This window comes from Bidens hawaiensis, unplaced genomic scaffold (genome assembly GCF_021521415.1).
Source record: "Bidens hawaiensis isolate Kalapana, Puna unplaced genomic scaffold, B.hawaiensis_p1.1 tig00004595_1, whole genome shotgun sequence".
Classification (NCBI taxonomy): Eukaryota; Viridiplantae; Streptophyta; class Magnoliopsida; order Asterales; family Asteraceae; genus Bidens; species Bidens hawaiensis.
This window is the reverse complement of record NW_027491279.1, coordinates 1,642,741-1,664,049: the sequence shown is the minus strand read 5'-3', so window position 1 is coordinate 1,664,049 and position 21,309 is coordinate 1,642,741. Positions and strand designations below refer to the sequence as shown.

Sequence of the window (21,309 nt, the reverse complement as noted above, 5' to 3'; positions counted from 1 at the left end):
CCACTTATCAATACTATAGCTCTTCTTACCTTTTTTTCAACCAATTTTCATATATGGTTCATATCTTTTAAATTATTTCAATATATAACATTAAATTTTTAGGTTTATTCCAACCAAATCCATTACTACATATTATAAGTATTCTTCATATGGATTGACAAGATACAATTGGTGAATATTGAAGTGTTAATTAAAGTGTTTATTATGGTTTATATTCAAAATAATAAATAACAAACATTCGATTCATAAATATGTGGAATGAGAACAATCGACTTTGACTAAATTCTGATAACGTTAGCGGCTAAGGCTTAGCCTTTAATACCTAAAAATACATATGATTTTAAAACTAAAAGTTTTCGGGTTGACCCGAAACCTAGAATTCGGACCCAAGAACCAACCCGAATTACTTCGGGTTCAGGTCCAGGTTAGTATTTTCTTGGTTTCGAGTTTCTCGGGTCAGGTTAGTTTGGGTTTAGGTACGAGTTTTCTTGGGTTGGGTTTCATGTTACGGGTAAAAGTGGCAGCCCTACTTTCAACGATTATAAATAATAATCACTACATTCATTTTATGCAACTTTAATTCAGAATATTCACTATTATTTGAAGATGGTTTTAATGTTAGTATGTATTTTTCATTTTCCTGGCAATTACATTCATATGAAATAAACAAATTGTTTTGTTATATTTAAATTTTTGATTTTTATGTTGCTTGATTAACAATTTTCAATTGTAAAATATAAAGTCAATTAAAAACTTGTCATACACAAAATATTAATGACAACAAATTTATCATCATCAATCAATTTCAATTTGAAAAGATGGGATAATTATATCATCAAAGTTCAGGTATATGGTTTTTGGATAATCATGTTTTTTTTGGATAAACATGAGAAGATGTTTTTAAAAGACATCATATTAATTGATTAAAAGCTATGATATTTTATGTGTATGAATGTATTTTTTATTAGTATAATGGATATATATAATCATTTATTTAGAGTTGGTATGTACTTGGAGAATTTTTTTTGTCACACGGACAACTATATATAGTTATATCAAGAGTTATAAGCAGAACTATATGTTACTTTATTAATAGTTACAAGTAGACATGAATTAAAAATTTTGATTTTTGATAAACAATGTATACGTGCCAATACAATCACAAATGTAGTGTAAAAGAAAATTTTTACGTATTTGTAACATATTTGTGAAATCTTATTTATGTAATTTCTGTAACTCCAATTTAATTGTAATTGTATTAACAAAATATGATCAATTTGTTGACTGTGTTCACTTAATGGTCAAAGTTTAAAATTTTCAACAATTACCCGTGTAATACACGGGCCTCAAACTAGTATAATATATAGGTACTCTGCACGGGGTAACCTCATAGCAAAAGACTACAGCTAGCCGACCCAACCCATCTGTCAAAGCCTTTAAGGGTCTCCAAATTATCTCCACTTCCGGAGAAAACCCACAGGTCGTAAAATCCGAACCCCCTCAGAATCAACCTGGAGATCACAAAGAAAATTCCAAATAACCCCATATTGACAAAAATCACCGAACCAAACAATTTTCAAAACCTCAAAAACTAACATTTCGAAATGTGATTCAGTTTTAACTCAAAACCGAACCAAACCATATTTACATTCTACCGAACCAAACCATATTTACATTCTACACACCCCTAAATCCTCCAAGTGTGTGAAGTGTCTATGAGAGAGAAAGAAACACATTCAAAAAGAAAAATCCAAATAACCCAGTTGCTCGTGCTTAACCACACTCCAAGGAAGAGAGAGAAACCTCTTCACTTCACTTCAAAACATGTTCTAGAGAGAAAGAGATAGAAACATTAACATAGAACAAAAGTAAAACCATAAATCTTTTCAATCTCAAACAATAAAACATGGCTGTTGTTTTTCTTTCCATTTCATCGTTTCTCTTGTTACTCTTCACCACCACAACCACCACAGTGTATGTATCCGCCAACACTGAGTTAAGAGCACTAATGCTCATCAAATCCAGTCTAGATCCCACCAACACATACCTCAGCTCATGGACTGTGGTTGGCAACCAATGTGACGGTTCATTTGATGGTGTGGTGTGCAATGACAATGGCCACGTGGCTAACATATCTTTACAAGGTAAAGGTTTGTCTGGGAAGCTGTCACCGGCTTTGTCGTTGCTCAAAGAGTTGACCGGTTTGTACCTGCATTACAACTCGTTGACCGGTGGGATACCCAAAGAGATTGCTGGTTTGACTAGTCTTGTTGATTTGTATCTTAATGTTAATAATTTGTCTGGGAGTGTTCCGGTTGAGATTGGGAATATGGAGAGTTTACAAGGTGAGTAAATTTCATTTTGGAGTGATTTGTGGTTTTCGTCCTTGTGGTCTGTCTAAATCTACAGTTTTAGTTCAATAGTTTCAAATTTGTGATTTTCGTATGGTTTCATTTCACTTGGACATGAGGGGTAGTTTTGCCCTTATTTTTCCTTTTTCCCGAAATACACATAGGGTTTATATTTTGGGGGAAAAGGACAAAACTGGCGCGCATATGGTTTAACAACCAGACTTAATGTGACTAATGAATTCGGGTTTAATCGCAAGTGAAACGAAACATGGATGAAAATTGCAAATTTGAAAATATTAAACTAAAACCGCAGAGTTTGAAAACCACATGGACGAAAACTGTAGTTTACTCTTCATTTTGTGTTATGGGTGTGCACGGTTTGGTTTGGTTCGGTTCGGTTATTAGCATAAACCGAAACCAAGTCATTGGTTAATTTATTTTATTAACCGGTGGGTTTTTGGTTAATTGGTTTGGTTTATTTTGATTAGTTTGTCGGTTTTCAGTTCGGTTAATTATCAAAACCAAACTTGCGGTTAAAATTTTTGCTTAGATTTACATTAAATATGGAGAGTTTACAAGGTAATACAACAAGTCAACAACCCCATATGGCGTTTGACCAGAAAAGTCAAACTTTAAAATTAGTGGCCAGAACAGCCGTCTTAGTAGTATTAGACGGTCGTTTGGCCTAGAAGTGTGTGCGGTTCAGTTTGGGTCGGTTTTGGGTTGAAACTGAACAATGAACAAAAAATCTAAAGCTTTGGTTTTTGAATTTTTGAAACTGTTAGGTTTTGGTTCGGGTTCGGTTATTTTGGTTTAGTTATTGAGCTTTTAGAAAGTTTTGGGGCGAAAAATAAAAAAGACCCAAAATATTAAATTTGAGCTTAAAATTGTTTTGTTAGCTAATAACTCGTTTTTTTATACATTTAAACTACTTTATTCAAGTTACATATTTATCAAATTCTCGTAAGTTATTTATCAAATTCTCATAAATTACAAGGTATTAGATGGCTGTTTGGCCTCGAAGTGTGCATGGTTCAGTTTGGATGAAAACTGAACAAAAAAACTAAAGCTTTGGTTTTTGAATTTTTAAAACCACTCGTTTTCTGTTTGGTTTGGGTTCGGGTTTCAGGTATATTGGTTTAGTTATTTGAGCTTAGAAAATTTCGGGGTGAAAAATTAAAAAGACCCAAAATAATAAACTTGACCCTAAATCATTTTGTTAGTTTTGTTACATAATAAGTAATTGATTTGTATACATTTGGTTTAATTTATTTGAGTTACATATTTATCAAATTCTCATAAATTATTTTATAACAAGATTTAAAAAATTAAAATCTTTAAATTGGGTTCGGTTTGGATTTTTCGGTTTTTTATTAAATGCAAAACCAAGACCGAATCGTAAATTCAGTTTCTAAAAAAAATAAAACCGAACCGCTAGTTTTTGTTTTGGTTTGTTTTATTTGATTTCGGAGTCGGTTTAATGCACACCCCTCGTTTGGCCTGGTTTGAAAATTATTGATCTGAACTCATAAGCAGCCACTTGGCCTATAGCCAGACTGCCGTTTTGACCATCGACGGTTAACTTTGTAAATTTTTGGTCAAAACAGTAGTCCGACCTCTATCCAGAGGATGGCTGCTTAAATCTTAATCTTGAATAATAATAATAATAGAATAATGGATATTATCTAATTTGTATGTGTTTTTATGCAGTATTGCAGCTTTGCTACAACCAGTTTACTGGAAGCATACCAACTCAACTCGGGTCTATGAAGAAGCTGAGTGTTCTTTCTTTGCAATCTAACCAGCTCAGTGGTGCATTGCCTGCAAGTTTGGGTGATTTAGGGATGTTAAAAAGGCTAGATTTGAGTTTTAATCGCCTTTTTGGTTCAATACCGACAAGACTGGCTGATGCACCTATGCTTCGGGTTTTAGATGTGCGAAATAATACTCTCTCCGGCAATGTGCCTATAGGTATTGTTATTGTTGTTATTATTATTATTGTTGTTGTTGTTACACATGTTATGTACTTATGTGCTTCCTTGCTGCTTTTCGAACGCCAAAGATTGAATCTTTGACGTCAAACACCGTCCTTTGTAACTTTAAATCAGTTTCAATGGATGCTTTGAGGTGCATTTAGACTCATTATTGCATTAAATTAACATAGTCCGGTTATTACAGGCTAATTTACTCCGATTCAGTCATTCAGACTAGGCGTGTTCATAAACTGTCAAAACCGAAGAAAGTCAGATGGCTTGGCTGATTTGAAATACATACGGTTTGGTTTTAATGGTTTGACGGTTTACGGTTTTGAACATAAAACTGGCCCGTGTAAACCAGACGGTTAATTAACATTTGTTATTTCATTTTTAATTTTAATTTTAGAAATATAAAGTTATGTATGCTTGTATGCGTGTATATATATTATTCACGACAAGTCTTATAGCTTTTAAAATTTATACAATATTTTTCTATATAAAAATATATTTGAACTAAAACCACTAAACCATCAAAACCAAACCGTAAAACCATGAAAATGGGTCAGTTCAGCCAACCCGATCAACTAGGCCGGTTAGTTGTGTTTTTTTTTTAATACCGCGAGTGCTTCAAACCAAAACTTTTGTCTTATAGCTTTCAAAACGCGTATCCAAAATACAAACTTTTTTAAGTTTTCTTGTCACGCCTAACTAATATACGGCGCAGCTTGTTGCCCGTTGGTTTTCAATGAAAGTATTTCAAGTAAAAAAAAAAAAAAACTAATATGCATTTTTATTTTTTCAATTAAAAGGTTTGAAGAGATTAGCTGAAAGCTTTCAATATGGAAACAATTTGGGACTATGTGGAGTTGAATTTGCAACCCTGAGAGCTTGCAGTCCTTTAGATCACCTAAATCCCGATGGCAAACCGACGAAGAACCTTCCGGAAACAGCCGACTTAAAGCTTAACTGTAGCGACACACATTGCTCAAAGTCATCAAAAACTCCACAAGCTTCCATTATCGTTGGAGTTGTTGTAGCAATAGTGGGACTATCAGTCATAGCTTTTTTAGCCGTTTCACATTTTCTAAACCGCGTTCGTAAGCCCGGAAACACGTTTCTTCCGTCACACGAATCCATTGACCGGTTGAAGTCAAAGGAAGTATGCAGGAAAAACGGGTCGCCGTTAATCAACCTCGAGTATCCAAACGGGTGGGACCCGTTAGCCGAGGGTCGTCGGTTTGGTGGGGTGTCTCAAGAAATAATGAGGAGTTTTCGGTTTAATTTGGAGGAAATAGAGTCCGCTACACAATACTTTGCACCCGGGAATTTGTTAGGAAAAAGTGTTTTTTCGGCTATTCATAAAGGAATGTTGAGAGACGGGACCGTTGTGGCTATAAAAAGTATTATTAAGAGTAGCTGCAAGTCTGAAGAAGCCGAGTTTTTAAAGGGTTTGAATGTTTTAACGTCTTTGAGGCACGAGAATTTAGTAAGGTTAAGAGGCTTTTGTTGTTCAAAAGGACGCGGCGAGTGTTTTCTTATTTATGATTTTGTGCCTAATGGGAATTTGTTGCGGTATCTGGACATGAAGGACGGTGATCATGTTCTTGATTGGTCGACTCGGGCTTCCATCATTAACGGTATTGCTAAAGGTGAGATCTTATTTAGTTATTTTCCTAAATAACATTTGGTAAAGTTTGTTTGATAGTAGGTTTGACTATGACTTTTCATCTATAAAGTACATATCTGACCTCAAAAGTCAAACCGAGCCTCGTTTCTCGTCGTTCGATGCTGCAAACCGAGTGGTTCTCGAATAGTTAGAATGGGTTTGGGTCGGCTTGATGTCACCTTTTGGTCTTTAATTTATTTTTAAAAATGATTACAAAATGGTAAACACATTTTAAAACGGGTTTCAGTCGGCTTGATCCACCCGGTTGACCCGTTTCAAAACAGGCCGCTCACAAATAGTTAAAACGGGCCGTTCACAAATGGTTAAAACGGGCTTCAGTCGGCTTGACCCACCAAGCTGACCTGTTTCAAAACGGGCCGTTCACAAATGGTTAAAACGGGCTTCAGTCGGCTTGATCCACCCAGTTGACCCGTTTCAAAACGGGCCGTTCACAAATGGTTAAAACGGGCTTCAGTCGGCTTGACCACCCAGTTGACCCGTTAAAAAACGGGCCGTTCACAAATGGTTAAAACGGGCTTGCGTCGGGTTGATGTGTTTGTAAAATATTTAAAAAATCAATTACAAAATTTGTATTATTAATGAATTAATTACTCTTGCCAATATTCGTAACTTGTAAGCGCTTTGGGTGACTTTTGACCTATTTGGCCCGTTTCACTTTTATCCGAGTTTTCAAAGTTTACCCATTTGACCCGTTACAAAACAGGTCAAACTAGTCAGTCAAATAGTCAATACCGGTTTGTTTAACTACTAGACTGACTAGTTCTTGTTAACTCGTGCAGGTATCGAGTATTTACACGGGAGCAAAATAAACAAACCGGCTCTGGTTCATCAAAACATCTCAGTCAAAAACGTGCTACTAGACCAACGTTTCAAACCACTACTCTCTGACTCGGGCCTGCATCAGCTTCTTACAAAAGACACCGTCTTCTCATCCCTTAAAGCCAGTGCTGCAATGGGCTATCTAGCTCCCGAGTACTCCACCACGGGCCGTTTCACCCAAAAAAGCGACATTTACGCATTTGGAGTTCTCGTTTTCCAGATAATTTCTGGTAAACGGAAATTTGCTAGCGCAGCCCGGTTCGCTGCCGAGTCTTGCACGTTCATTGACTTTATTGACCCGAATTTACACGAAAGGTTCTGTGAGCTAGAAGCTGCAAAGTTTGCGAAAATCGCGTTGATGTGCACGCATGAAAGTCCTGACCAGAGACCATCTATTGAAGAAGTTGTACAAGAGCTATGTAGTCCATTGTGCTAACTTATTATTAGTTTTTTTAACCACTTTGTTGCTTTGTTAGATGAATGGATTTTAGAATGTATTTGTAGGAAAGTAGATGTTGTGGCTTACTAACTTGTGACTTTTAATGTTGTAGTAGTTACTAATGTTGTAATTTTTTATTTAAGATGAGTTTTGAATTCATGTTGTTGCTTGTATAATTAACTTATGTTGTTATGCAATAATAGGAAAATTTTAAAACATAGCTTAGAATAATAAGTATTATATCTAAAACTAATTTCTCTACCTGGCAAAACACCGGCTTTGAAACCAGTGTGTTGGTTAGACCCGAGCGTTACTACGATGAGTTAACACGAATTCGGTCAGTACAAGTTGCGTTTGTTACAAGATAGATACTATTGGTAAAATTTGAGCGTTAAACCCCAAAAAATTAATTCGCCAAATTAACATATAAAAACATTAACATATAAAGAAAACAAAAATATTGAAAATGATGTTTATTTGGTTGGCAAATCCTGTCGGTGGTAAAAACCAAGCGGCGTCGGTCTCGAGCATTGAGGAGGTAACTTGTCACGAATTCGGTCGGTTTTGATTACGGACGTTACGATACCGAAATTAAAAAAATGAAAAATATAAAAAATTGAGATGGACCAACAGCCATTTTTTTTTGGGGGGGGGGGGGGGGTGTCGGTCGGTAAACTTGCGCGTTGGTAAAACCCGAGCGCGTTGTTGGTCATGGGCTTTAAATAAGGTCGCAGGTCTACGCAAACTCGGTCGTTTTCTTTCAGGTTTGCTATGCACCGAAAGTAAAACAAAAAAAAATGACATTCGATCGGTTTACATGTTATCATGGTTATTGAACTAAGAAAAAAAATACATAGAAATAACAAAACTCATCAACCAATACGGTGCCGCCAAGTGGCCCAATAAGCCACTTGCGGCACCAAAGTTTCTATTTATACATATTAGTAATAGTAATAGTAGTAGTAATATCTCGCAGTCAGAATCCGTGGTTCGATTAAACTGGAACCAAAGATGGCATGTTTTGACACGTTGTCCGGCTAACCTATCCATGTTTTGACCCGTTATTCAACTAACGTGTCCATGTTTCAACTTGTTATCCATCCATCTTTTAACGTGTCCTCTATATGCAATAAATTCCGGGATAAAGGAATCATTTTGATTTTGAAGCATACGCTAGACAAAACAATTAACCTTTAGCGGAACCCAATTCACCAATTTGAACTCATAATAGAACGAGTCAATCGCTTTTCGGTTATATTTTTAATATATAATGTTGTATAAATTTATGAAGATAGGGTTCGTTTCAGATTCATAGTTAGCACCTTATTAAAATCAAACTGTTTGAATATGTTATGGATCAACTTTAAATATTCGAAACACGAATCCAAATATGTTATTTAAATTTCGTTGTGTTCCGCTTTCAATATTTCTAAGTCATAATATGTATCTGTACTCATTACTCATTTTAGGGCATCCCTAGTGGTTTCGTAAAAATGTGAAAAATGCTTCGTCATATGGGTTAAAAATGTCCTAATAATAATAAAAAGATGTATAATGGGTTTCACCTATCCCATATAAATAAAATAACATCTAAAAAAGATTAAAACAACAAATAAAATGAATGATAGTGATTGGTTAAAAATGATCGATAAAAAGCTCGAAGCAAGACAATTTTCTAGCTTGAGCTGAGGGTCTGAGCCTGAGGATCAAATAAAACTCGTTCAAATATCCAGCCCGAGCCCAAGCCTTGTATGAGAAACTTGTATAAGCTCATCGGGCCTTAATGAGCCTTGTGTATTTTTAAGTTCTCTCTCTTTTAGATTTATATGTATTAAGTTAACACTTTACAGCGAAGCTTGAACCGAGCTTAGTGTCACGGAGTTATTTCTTTGACTCACGTGCGGCCTTAGAACTTGGTCTAAGTAAGCCTTGAAGGTTAGCTTTGTAGTGTTTTGGCAGCGGAAGTCTTTAGTAAAATGTATTGCCTTGCAATGTTGCAAGTAATTATGCTTGTGTTTAAACAATAGTGTGATGCTTGTAATACTTGATACAAGTATACAAGTAAAGAGTTTATATTACTAGAAAGATGGATACAAGTGTTTATTAGTACAAGAGCTTGGGTGATCTCAAATAAGATCCATAACACCTATTTATACTAGTTCCCTATGTCTAGTAACTTCTAAGTCTAGAGAGTTCTATCAAAATATATAGCTCTAGGTATATCTTGATCCCTCTTGAAGCTTCTTTGATGTCTTAGAAGTGTCTTGGTTCTTCCAGACTGATGTAGTATGTACCGGGCTGTTCCAGAGAGTTCCGGAGAGTGCCGGGCTGTTCCAGAGAGGACCGGGCTGTTTCGGATTGTTCCAGCGAATACCGGGCTGTTCCGGAGTGTACCGGGCTGTTCTGGAGTGTTCCAGAGTGTACCGGGCTGTTCCGGAGAATACCGGGCTGTTTTTGAAAGTTCCGGGTGGTTCCAGAATCTTCTAGGCTGCTATAGTTTGTCCCAGAATGATCCGAATGTTGTGAAAAATGTTGTGTACTTTGGCGGTGTGTGACTTCAGGCTTGTTTAATGTTTTTCTCAAAGTTTATTTAAATAATGAAAAAAATATATATAATAATCAACAAATAATAAACGAGCCAAGCACAAGCTTGACTCGTTTACCTTATAGGTTGAAATGAGCTGAGTTCAAGCCCAATAAAGCTCGGGCTCGGCTTGACTCGTTTACCTCCAGCCCAATATAAAGTGTATGTTGATTATTTAAACCCTTTGTTAGGCTTATCGTTTATGGGATTTTGACGAATTTCTACACGGACTCTCAATATGTTTGCTACTTTACCAGTCTTCTAAGTTCTAACCTTTTTAAGGGCTTGTAAAGGAATACCACTCTCATCAGCATCGTACTTAGTAAATCCCTCCAATAATAAAACTATGTTAGGGTCTGAGGAGGATAAAATGTAAACGGTCTTACCACTACCCCGTAATAATAAAGAGGCTGCTCCCGATGAGACCTCTGGCTCAATAGTAGTTTTGCATCAAGCCTTGGACATAAGACACATAACACTCAACCAGTGAGACACCGCCTGATTGGTGCATGTACCTTTGTCTTTCGGCTATCAACACCACCACATAATGTATGATTAATCTTCCGACACTTTTAACGTTATTTTCATTATATTAGTAAAATAACGTCAAAATTTGTGCAATTTCACTTTGCCCACCTAAGCCCCCCCACACATATTATATGCGCGCACCACAACCAGAGCGTAAATGAACACCGCTTTCAAGAAGCAGATGCCCGATCCAAAGAAATCAAAACATTCCAGGTTCTTTCATCTACCTCCGACACCTTCAGATTCTGGCCTCGGGTGTTAATCTGCCTCTTGGTGGAACTGGTCGACCAGATGCTGTAGGGTAAGTATGCTTGTTGGTGCAATTGGTTGGTGTTATTGGGGTTTTTTTCATCTGGGTTTGTGTTATTTTGTGCTTTTTGATCTGGGTTTGTATTATTTTGTGATATTTTGTGTTTTTTTGATCTGGGTTTATATTATTTTGTGTCTTTTGATCTGGGTTTGTATGATTATGCTTTATTGCTGAGAATTAGGGCTTTTGTAAGCTGGAATTAGACTATTATTATGTTATTTGAGTATGAACTGAGTTAATTAGGTTTAGTTGAATAAGCTATGCGAACTAGGTTTAAATTGATACAATTGCTTGATATTATTGTGCATTATTATTATCTAGGTTTATATGATCTTGCTTCATTATTGAGAATTAGGGCTTTTGTATTTTGGAATTAAGTTGCAATTCCATTATTGGAGTAAGAATTGAGTTAATTCGGTTTAATTGAATCATTTATGAGCATTAGGTTTAAGTTAGTACTATTGTCCTCGTAAATTAATGAAATACATATCAGTAGTGCCATAAATAGATTCTGGCATCAGGTGTCCATCTACTTCTCGGTGGAACTCGCCACCCTGATGTCGTCGGGTAAACAATGATATTATTGTGTATTCTGTTTAGGTTTATATGCTAATGATATTGCTTTATTGCTGATTTTATTATTATTTTTTGAATATATTTTTTTCCGAAACGAGAATTAGGTCTAAATTGGTACTTTTATCATTGTAAAACAATTAAATACATAAATGCAATGATGATGATTTCATAGTTTATTTTATTCTATGTTATATATACAGTCTGACAATTATCTGACACGTGAACCATATATCCGCTGTCTGTACTATGCCAGAATAGGAATCGAAACACCACCAAAGGAATATTATGTACAAGTAGACACAGGAAGTGATATATGTGGATCAATTGTATACAATGCCGAGAATGCCCGAAACGAGGCTATCGCGTGGTACTTTTTTTAACTTAAATCTATTCGTAAATATTTATATCTCTATATATCCAAATTAATGTATCCAAATGATTGCTTCAAACAGCCGGAACTTACACTATACGATCCCGAAGATTCGTTCACATCGAAACCAGTTACATGTGCTTCAGAGTTTTGTGCAGAGATCAATGGCGTTGCGATTACTGGTTGTAAACCTAATGCATCGTGTCTATATACCGAGACTTATGGTGATGGGAGCTATAATATTGGCAACTTTGTAATGGATATTGTTCAGTATGATAGTGTGTTGGGTGACTTGGAAACTAAACTGGCAAATGGAAGTGTTATATTTGGGTATGTTTTTATCTCTTTATTTATTAATGATGTTTGCAACCAGAAGTGCTATATTTGGATATAACATGCTTATTAAACTAGGTTATTATCACGTGCGTTACACAAGCACTTTTAGAAAAAGATGAGAGATAATATGTAAGTTATGTAGTCAATCATAAATGATGATTTATTCAAATTTAACAAAGTTTTAAACAATGTCGTAAAAGTCGCTAGGCGGTCCCTAGGCGGCCGACCCCCTTGGAGAGAGTACTCGGAGTACTCGGGGAGTACTCGGAGGGTACTCGGACATGATAAATATAAAGAAAATTATTTTTTTGGTAATATATATATTTCAAATATCATAAGTTTACTAATATTTATAACAAAATAAGTGAATATCAATATAAATAAGAGAAATACATTTTTAAACACTAAATTTTTCTAAAAAATGTTAATCATTAATTAAAAACATGATATTCGTTCTTTAATGTTATAGAAATACGAATTATGTTGTATTTTTTAAGTGAAAATAGACCCAAGTTAACCAACTAGATGTGATTCTGACTAATGTTGACCACCTTTGAACAATTTTTAGTAACTAGGCGGAGATACAGAAACTCCCCTCGGCACCATACCTTGTAGCGAGTACTCGGAGAGTACTCGGCCTTGTAGACCTACTTTTACAACAATGGTTTTAAAAGATAAAGCATGCATGATCTCTCAAACTTAATGCTTATATTTTCTTTGTTTTCTACTGATCATTTATATATTTATATCGTGTCATATTAGTTTAAATTAAAAGTTTTTACTTTTATCATTGTTTAATAACTGAAGGGGTGAATATATAAAATTAGATTATATGTTTTAAAACTTTTGTTATATTAAAGTTTTTACCTTTTGTTTTCTCTTTGTTGTGGTTTTTATATTTATATTTAAACATTTAAGTAACTATAACTTTTTTATGCCCACAACATTGAATATGATATAATCTCATGTGTATTTGATGTAGGTGCTAACAAGAGTTTAGCAAGATCAGAAAATTAAGGCAGATGCACGTAGATTTGCTAAACGAGATGCAACTATTAAGAGATATTAAATGACCGTACTTGAGGTATGTTGAATTATGGTAATATCAATCAAACTTACTGCATGGTTTTAATGCTAATGTGAAAAAGATGCAATCTTTTTAATTAATTTAATTTTTTGCTAAACAAATATAGAGATCCCAGATGGGGTCGGTGCTATGAGAGTTATAGTGAGGATTCCAAAATTGACAAGTTAACAAATGATAATATACCAGGTTTACAAGGAGATATCCATGTTGGCTCAAGAAAGGATGTTCATTTCGTCAGTTAACAGTAAGTTTGTTTACTTTATTAGTCAAACTTATTCCATTCAATGTTTTGAAATTGTGGGATACTTTCAAAAATAAAGATGTTCAAGGGTATAAAATGTGTAAACTACATGAGAATTAGGGGTGTGCATGAAAACGGACCCGAAAGTGAAATGACAAAAAAACCAAACAGAAACAACTAACGGTTTGGTTCTGTTTTTTTCGTAAGGACCAAAGTATAGGTTCGGTTACAGTTTTGCATGTGGTTAAAACCGTATTTTTCGAATTGAGTTTATAAATTTTCACTTTTTTGTGTTTTTTTTTAAATTTTGACTAATTTAAAAGAATATTACGTAGTGAAATTCAAATATTTTTTGGGAAACAGTATAATAATCAATTAAGTATTAACTAACAAAATATTAAGGGCTCAAATTCATTATCTTGGCTTGGGCCATTTTATTAGATCCAAAAATCTCAAGCCAACTGAAAAAACTGAAATTGAACCAACCCAAAATAATGAAACCGAATGGTTTTTAAATAACTTAAAACCAAAATTGTGCTTTCAAAACAACTTTGATGGATATGTAAACAATTTTTTCAAAGCAGATTTTAATTTCACAAGTTTTTTAGCTGGGTGATGTATCTGTTGAAATAACCTTTTAAACTTTATTTGAAAAATAGACTTTGTAGTAACTTGGTCAATTCGAATGACCTGTAATAGAAGTCAACAGTTTTGATCTCAAATCGGGTGGTTTGGGTAACAGATCGAAAGAGTTCAGGTCGGATTGAGCTAACCTGTAAATTTCTTTATCTCACATATTGTTTGACTATATAAGTAACTAACATTATGAAATTATGTTAATAGTATTCATTTACCTCAAACTTTATTCAAACAAATCTTTCTTGTTTTTTACTTTCATTTCCTCGTAGGAATCAAGATTCAGAAGTGTGCGGAAAAGATTGGAGGTCCCTTTTAATGGTTCTTGTTTGAAGCATTAGTAAGTTTCTTTTTAACTTTGAGATGGAAGAAATTTTGATTATTTTTTTTTTGTATATAAATAAGGAAGGCCATAAAAATGCAGTTTTTAAAACTAAAATACAAATCATAACCAGGATTGGCCTAAGTAAAGATGTTATTTTTTTTACTTTGAAATCTACGAAGTTGGTATTATTTGTATTCCAAAAACGAAAGGCCAAATTAACCGAGCTGACAAAAAACCTGAAAAGAAGCAATAACCAACGATAAGAGGTTTTTTTCTTAGTTTGGATGCTTCAAGTTGTCAAAAGTTAAAAGCTTTTGGCATTTGCAAGTCACATATTATATTTTAACTTCATGGATAGTTGGGATTTCTGAAAATTCAGCATATAAAAAAAGAATATGTTAACAGATTACTCGTAGTAATTTCTAAGTGGGAAATTAGATAACAGATAGGATTTGTGGTTCCAAGGGTTGTATGGTCAAATCTGTGGTTAAGACCTCAGTTGATGCCACAAAAATAGTTGGTTGACTTTGCATCGGATAAAAGTGAAAGCGTTTGTCTGTTTATGTTCATAAACTGTTTGTTTAGATTATTAATGAACAAACACAAATGAACACATACATAACCGTTAAAGAGCGAACATGAACATTAAAATTCATTATTTGGGTCTTTTTATTTTCCTTTCAGGCCCTAAATGGTAAAATCAAAACCGAACTTTTTGTTAAAACTGAGAAAAAAAAAGCAAACCTAGCAGTTTTCAAAAAACCAATGAACAAACTTTTTCGTTTTTGGTTGTGATTGACTTTAGGGTACGCTTAGCAATAAGATATAGACTCAACTATATGTTGTATGTTTTTAATGTGGTAACCACTATGTTTTTTTATCAACCATTAAAAAATGTGATCTTTATGTAAGTCGAAAAAGCAGTTTTTTGGGTGGGTTTGAATTTCAAATGTGTTGAATTGGTCAGACGGGCTGAAAACAGCCAAATGTATGTTTTTAATGCATAGAACCTTCTAAATCGTCTTGTTTAGATGACTTAGATCCTTAATAGTATTAATGAACGGTTCACGAATGTATGTTTTGTCATTAATCATTTACTAATGATATTTTGTGATTAATGCGCAGGCGTTGGTGGCGACGTTAGGGGACACTGGTGGCAAATATACAAAAACAGATCAGAGTTGAATTTGGAGCTCATTATGTGAGTGAAAAACCAGTATGGTAAACAGATATTCTCTTTACCGATACTTAAATATGCAGTGTAGCATTTAACTAAGTGACCCAACCTGTTTTCGGGCCAAACCAGTTTGGTTTTAAACTGGTTTGGATCAACTTAATAAGCAGTCACATATTACTTTCATTAATAGTTTTTTTATCACAATGATGGGTGGGCTATGCTCTTTATTTCATTGCTCACTGTCATTTTCACATATAGTCAAGTTCTTCCGAAGAATCAAGATTTTTATGGCATCATCTTATTTTGAAATACTAATTTTAATAATGTGCGCAATTTTGCACAATTATTATATTTTTTTATAATATTTTTTTGGTACTGGCAATTTATTTCACGTCCTTTAGGACATCTTTCATCTAAAATTTGGGAAGATACTAACTATATTTTACACCGTAACATAGTGCAGCTCGTTTGTTATGATGTTGGATCTCAAGTGTGAAGATTTAGCGAATGAAATGTTTAAACATTTCTAAATGTTGCCAGGTGCAGTTTAATTAGTTCTATTTTAATGACTTTTAGTGGGATAATTGGCTGATTTGTTTTCGTTTCTTCATGGTACAGTTTCATGCACTCGCTTTGCTGCTGCAGGTATGGCACTTGATTGTTGCAGAACCGAACATCACCTTATTAATGACCATTCATTGAGCATCTATTTGATAACGAATGGTTCATGAACACAAACCCGAACGGAATGTGTTGTCATGTTTGTTCATTAAGGAAATGATTTTGTTTGTGTTCGTTAATTTCTTAAATGAACACAAAGAAACACATGAGAACATAGTTCATCTACAATGGTGTTCAAAAGTTGATTTTATAATCCAAATCAACGGTTCATTATCGATGAATTTTCTTACTTGCCTGAGTTCAAGTATGTCTTTTGCACAAAGTAGTGCTTGTATTGTAATTACATCAAGCCATTTTGACCAATTCAAGAAATGAGGTGATGTGGTTGTAAAATTTAAACAAAGTGATTTACTTTAAGCCATGGCAAATCCATTGTCCACAAACTTTTTATAAAGTCATATTAACATGAGTATGTTAAAGAGTCATTTGAGCTACACTTTAGTAAATCAGCAGAATGCATTGACGTTATAATACCAAAACTCTCTGCTACGTATTGAATATTGTTGTACTATAATTCACTTAGTGTAGTATTTAAAGTCATTGTATTTGTCTTAATTTTTTTAATAAAAGAACATTATACTCACCTTCCCTCTCCTTTCAACACAAGAGATAAGCCTTGCAAATTGAACAAATTAAGTTGTGTAATGAGTTAAATGAGCTTAACGGATGCTACGACGCGGGTATCCTACTAGTATATATATATAATATATATAAACGAAGACATAAAAATCCTACGTGTCGCGATGTGGTCGCTCCCCCTTTTTTTGGAGTCACCAGATTTGCTTGATTTTTAAATGGAGGCTTTTCATGCATTTGACCCGAATTCATGGGTGTAGGTCTTACCAAACCCAGATATTCCTTAAACGGGCTATAACATCTCATTAAATTAAAAATTATTCTCACCAAATTATTGATGTAAAAATCCTATAAAATATGTTATAATAAAAATTAATATCTTATTTATTTTAAAAGGGATATATATATTATTTAAATTAAAAAAACCAATTTGATAGTAAAAAAAATAAACGGGTCTTGGGTCTCATCAAGCCATAAGTATATTATTAACTTTCATAAATATTATTTATAATAAAAAACCAATTATATAGTAAAAAAAAAATAAACGGGTCTTGGGTCTCATCAAAACCATATAGCTTTTAAACCGGGTTATAACATCTTATTTATTTGTGGAACAATTTATCATCAAACCATAAATATATTATTAACTTTCATACAATAAAAAAATATAAATTCAAAAAATAAATAAATATTAAAACAACCCCCGTAATACGGGTGATAAAAACTAGTATATATATATATATATACACATACATACATATTCATGAGTAGTCTATGTCTCAAACGTATGGCACTCATCCATTCCCACAACTATGTACTCTTGGTTAATATTCACTTTGATCAAAGTCATGGACCTCACTCTTGATCACCATCACACATCACATCCAAATACAATTAATTCACTTGTAAGTTGCATGCATACAGACACTTTAACCATCGAAATAAGTCGATACATACCATATTCACTCGAGTTCTCAATTATGTAAGGATATCTCTTGAATCTCTTTGACGTTCATCTACACGGACACTTGTCATTATTGTTCGTGGTTGGCCATTTAACAGTAAACAATGTTTCGATGTTGACAGATGAATCTAGATCTAGTAGATATAATAAATGTGTCCTCTTGTCACCTTATGTTATGACCACAAGTCTATAAATATGTTTAGCCCACAACTTGTTACACCCCCTTGAACAAACCCATTGAATCTTAGCCAAGAAATAATATTTAATACTTATGAGTTATGAATATGATAACATTTAGACACTTGTCACTTGTAAGTATGTGATAAACAATAAACAGGAAGCTATATGAGTTGCATTTTTAGTAGCAGACATAACCATGGGGGAACTTGTTATGTTTTGTAATATGTTTAGTTTAATTGGTGTATGAGTATGAGTGCCCATTTCTTTATCAAGATAATATTATTACCATTAGGCACCATACTTGTTTCATACATTCGAGAAACACTTTTTTTTAATTATGTTAGTCCGGCTGACATGTCCTTGAAGGAAAGCTCCTATTTACCAAGTTTAAATCCTCTTACAGCGGTTTTCTCCCCATAAGTGGCATATACTTGTGAGTTGTGATAATCGAACCCAGGACCAGGAGGGAACCTTATAAAAAAACCCCTGACCACCCGAGCAGGCTTGTCATAAAACACTTATAACTCTTCTATTAATAAGGGTAAATTTACACACTAGTAACAAATTTTCCAAATGTCTTACTAAATCACACAAAAGTTTTTATTGTTTTGTTCTTTAAAATTAAGGTCGCTCATGTTCTAATATTATGCAATTATTTTTACAAATATTAAAAAATAAATTAATAAAACTAAGTGAGACTAATGAGACATATATGAATATTGGTTAACATTTGATGGTTTATTTTTCATTTGACTCAAATTTTACTCAAATTTAACAATTATAAACAATTATTAACTCCTACATGAAATTGTTTGAAAAAAAAAAATATTACTTAACAGTACTCAAGATTCATATATATTTTATTTGCACCAATTATTAAAAAAATAATAATAATATAAATGGGTGTAAAAAACAAGTAGAACTGAAATACCTAATGAAAGTACAATGATTTTGGAAGGACAAAAAAAGTTAGTGACTAACTACAAAAACATTTTGGAAACTTGGTTACGACTGAGTGAAGTTTTTCTTTAAAAAAACGCATCGGATGCAACGCGATTTATTATACGATAAATAAACACAGGTTGTGGGAGGAAGATTTTTGTCTTTGTGAATACTTTGATCATCAAATGTTAGCTTGTAATTTGAGTGGTGTTTTGGTGTCTGGCAAAGGAAACAAGTAGAACAAATCTAGATCTCAGTTGAGAGTTTAGGAGGCAAAAACTGCAGCCCACCCTGCTTCTTCAGAAACACAACTCACCTTGCTTTTAATTTAATTCTCTCAACTTGCAAAAAAGTGACCCCAAAAAGGGTTAAGCTAATTAATCACAAGGTCAAGTCAAATAAATGAATTCTAAAAGTAAAATATTATAATAAAAGGTTCTTATATAAAGAAGTTTTGTTTAGTTCTAATCAAAGATAGTGGGTTTAAGATATGTTAAAATATGCCCACAATACCTTTTTATTCTAACACCACTTTGAAATCCATTTTAGTCATAATAATTTTAATTCCGTTACTCAGTCTGACCCTAGAGAGAGGTAAGATTGCGACCGCCTATGGCCCAGTCTCCCAAGGGCCCTGAAATTTAAATTATATATATAAATGTTTATTTTATTTTTGTTTTTTTATAAATTTTATATATAATTAAATTTATAAAACCAATTATATCCATAATCCATCTCAATTAAACCCATTAAACATTTAAACTCACCTCTAGTTAAACCCAATTGTATTTGTATTCACCGGGTTTTATTTTGGGCCCACCTTTTTAAAATAAAGTCATAAGTCACAACTAATTTGTCTTATTTTACGTCCCCGTTAATTATTAGTCCAGTTAAATCAGGATTCAAAATAAAGCAATAACCCAACATTTTAGGGACAATTTTTTTACTAATCTCCGGTACCCGTTTTTTTTTTAATTCTCAGGGACAGGGACGGCCTTTGTATTTCGCCATGCTTAATTCTAATCAAGATGTGGATCTAATTAACCACAATCATTGGTGGTGAGTTTAAGATTTAGATTCAACAAATTAAGCACAATATATCCTAAGTAGTGGTATAAGATTTGGCCCATGGTTTTTAGAATCTTAAAAAAACACCAACTTGGAAACGTTAGTGACAATTAAAGACATGTTTTTGCTGGATTAGTGTCAGCTCTAACATGGGTTTTGCCAATAACATATTCATGCAAATTCTAACATAATAATAAAATAAATCAAGTAATTCATGGAAGCTTTCAATTGTCCATCAACAAAAGAACATTACAGCTAATAAACCCAAGCATCTAGGAATGCCATTGGGCATGAGACACCAAGGAAATTGTTAAAGAGTTATTGTTTTTAACTTTTAATTTTAATCTTCAAGCAAGTGTTCATAAACACCCCTACATTCTTGTAATTTTTTTTTTGGTAAGTTGGCAAATAAAAACTAACTTTCAAGGTAAGTCACATCTTGTTTGACAATATTCAAGTGAATACGTACGTACGGTATCATTAATAGTTCTAGATGGTGTACAATAGTACTTGATATTTTTTGTTATAATATAATAGTATTTGCGTTAAAATAGACGGGGTTAGATAAAAAATTGGTTTAGTGCTTAGTTAACTAAAAAAACCTTTCGTACAAAATTTAATTGTTTTTCGAACTTCAACAACAATATTTAACTGTTTCTGATACAAACGTTTCTATAATCTTTTTTTTATATTTTTTTGCCAATAATTAGGTTTACAATGAAACCTATTATCCGGATACTAATTGATAGTAGAGGTTTTAAAATAGACGGGTTAGATAATAGGACCGGGTTTAAAAAAATTGGTTTAGTGCTTAGTTAACTCACAAACTTTTTGCCTTAAAATTTTTAAAATTAAAATGTTTTCCGAACTTCAACAATAATGGTAGTCATGAATGATTTCGAGATTTTACAAACTAGAAACATTTATCTATTGTTGTTTCTGATACAGAAGTACCAATAAAGAAAAATGTCACTAATTAGGTTTACGATGAAACTATTCAATCACTATTCAATTTTTATGCTTAGGATAGACCTTAACAGAAAACTAAAACGTAATAATAAATAACTTATTTAACAATCACTCTCGACTCTAGAAACAAAAGTTTTCAAGCAACCGACATAATCGAAAGCTCCTTTCTTACAAGTGATGAGGACGGATAACGGATTATTCAGATTTAAGTTGATGTAAACTAGTCATTTTAACTCATTTATTAGTCATAAATAAAATAAATAATTGAATCATCTAATGACCCCATAAAGGGCCAAACAAAATTGTACCTAATCAATCTTCCCACAAGTGTAATGCCACCTGCACATGGACCTTAACTAAACAATATCTCATTTAATCCTTGTATGGCCTATATATACCCTCAAACACCCATGTTCAAACTTCAAATCATATAACTTATTAAAACTTGTAACCTTTTATTTTCAGTTACATAAGTTCTTTAAAAAAA

At 33.4% G+C, this 21,309-nt stretch overlaps 1 protein-coding gene across 1 annotated transcript; it reads left to right on the top strand.

Moving 5' to 3' along the window:
- Positions 1-1,981: 1,981 nt before the first annotated feature.
- On the top strand, positions 1,982-7,445 carry LOC143627035 (uncharacterized). The gene is made up of 4 exons (XM_077096938.1): positions 1,982-2,345; positions 4,062-4,322; positions 5,137-5,976; positions 6,794-7,445. Exons 1-4 carry the CDS (start codon positions 2,009-2,011, stop codon positions 7,267-7,269), a joined length of 1,914 nt encoding a protein of 637 aa, XP_076953053.1. The 5' UTR covers positions 1,982-2,008; the 3' UTR covers positions 7,270-7,445.
- Positions 7,446-21,309: the final 13,864 nt, after the last annotated feature.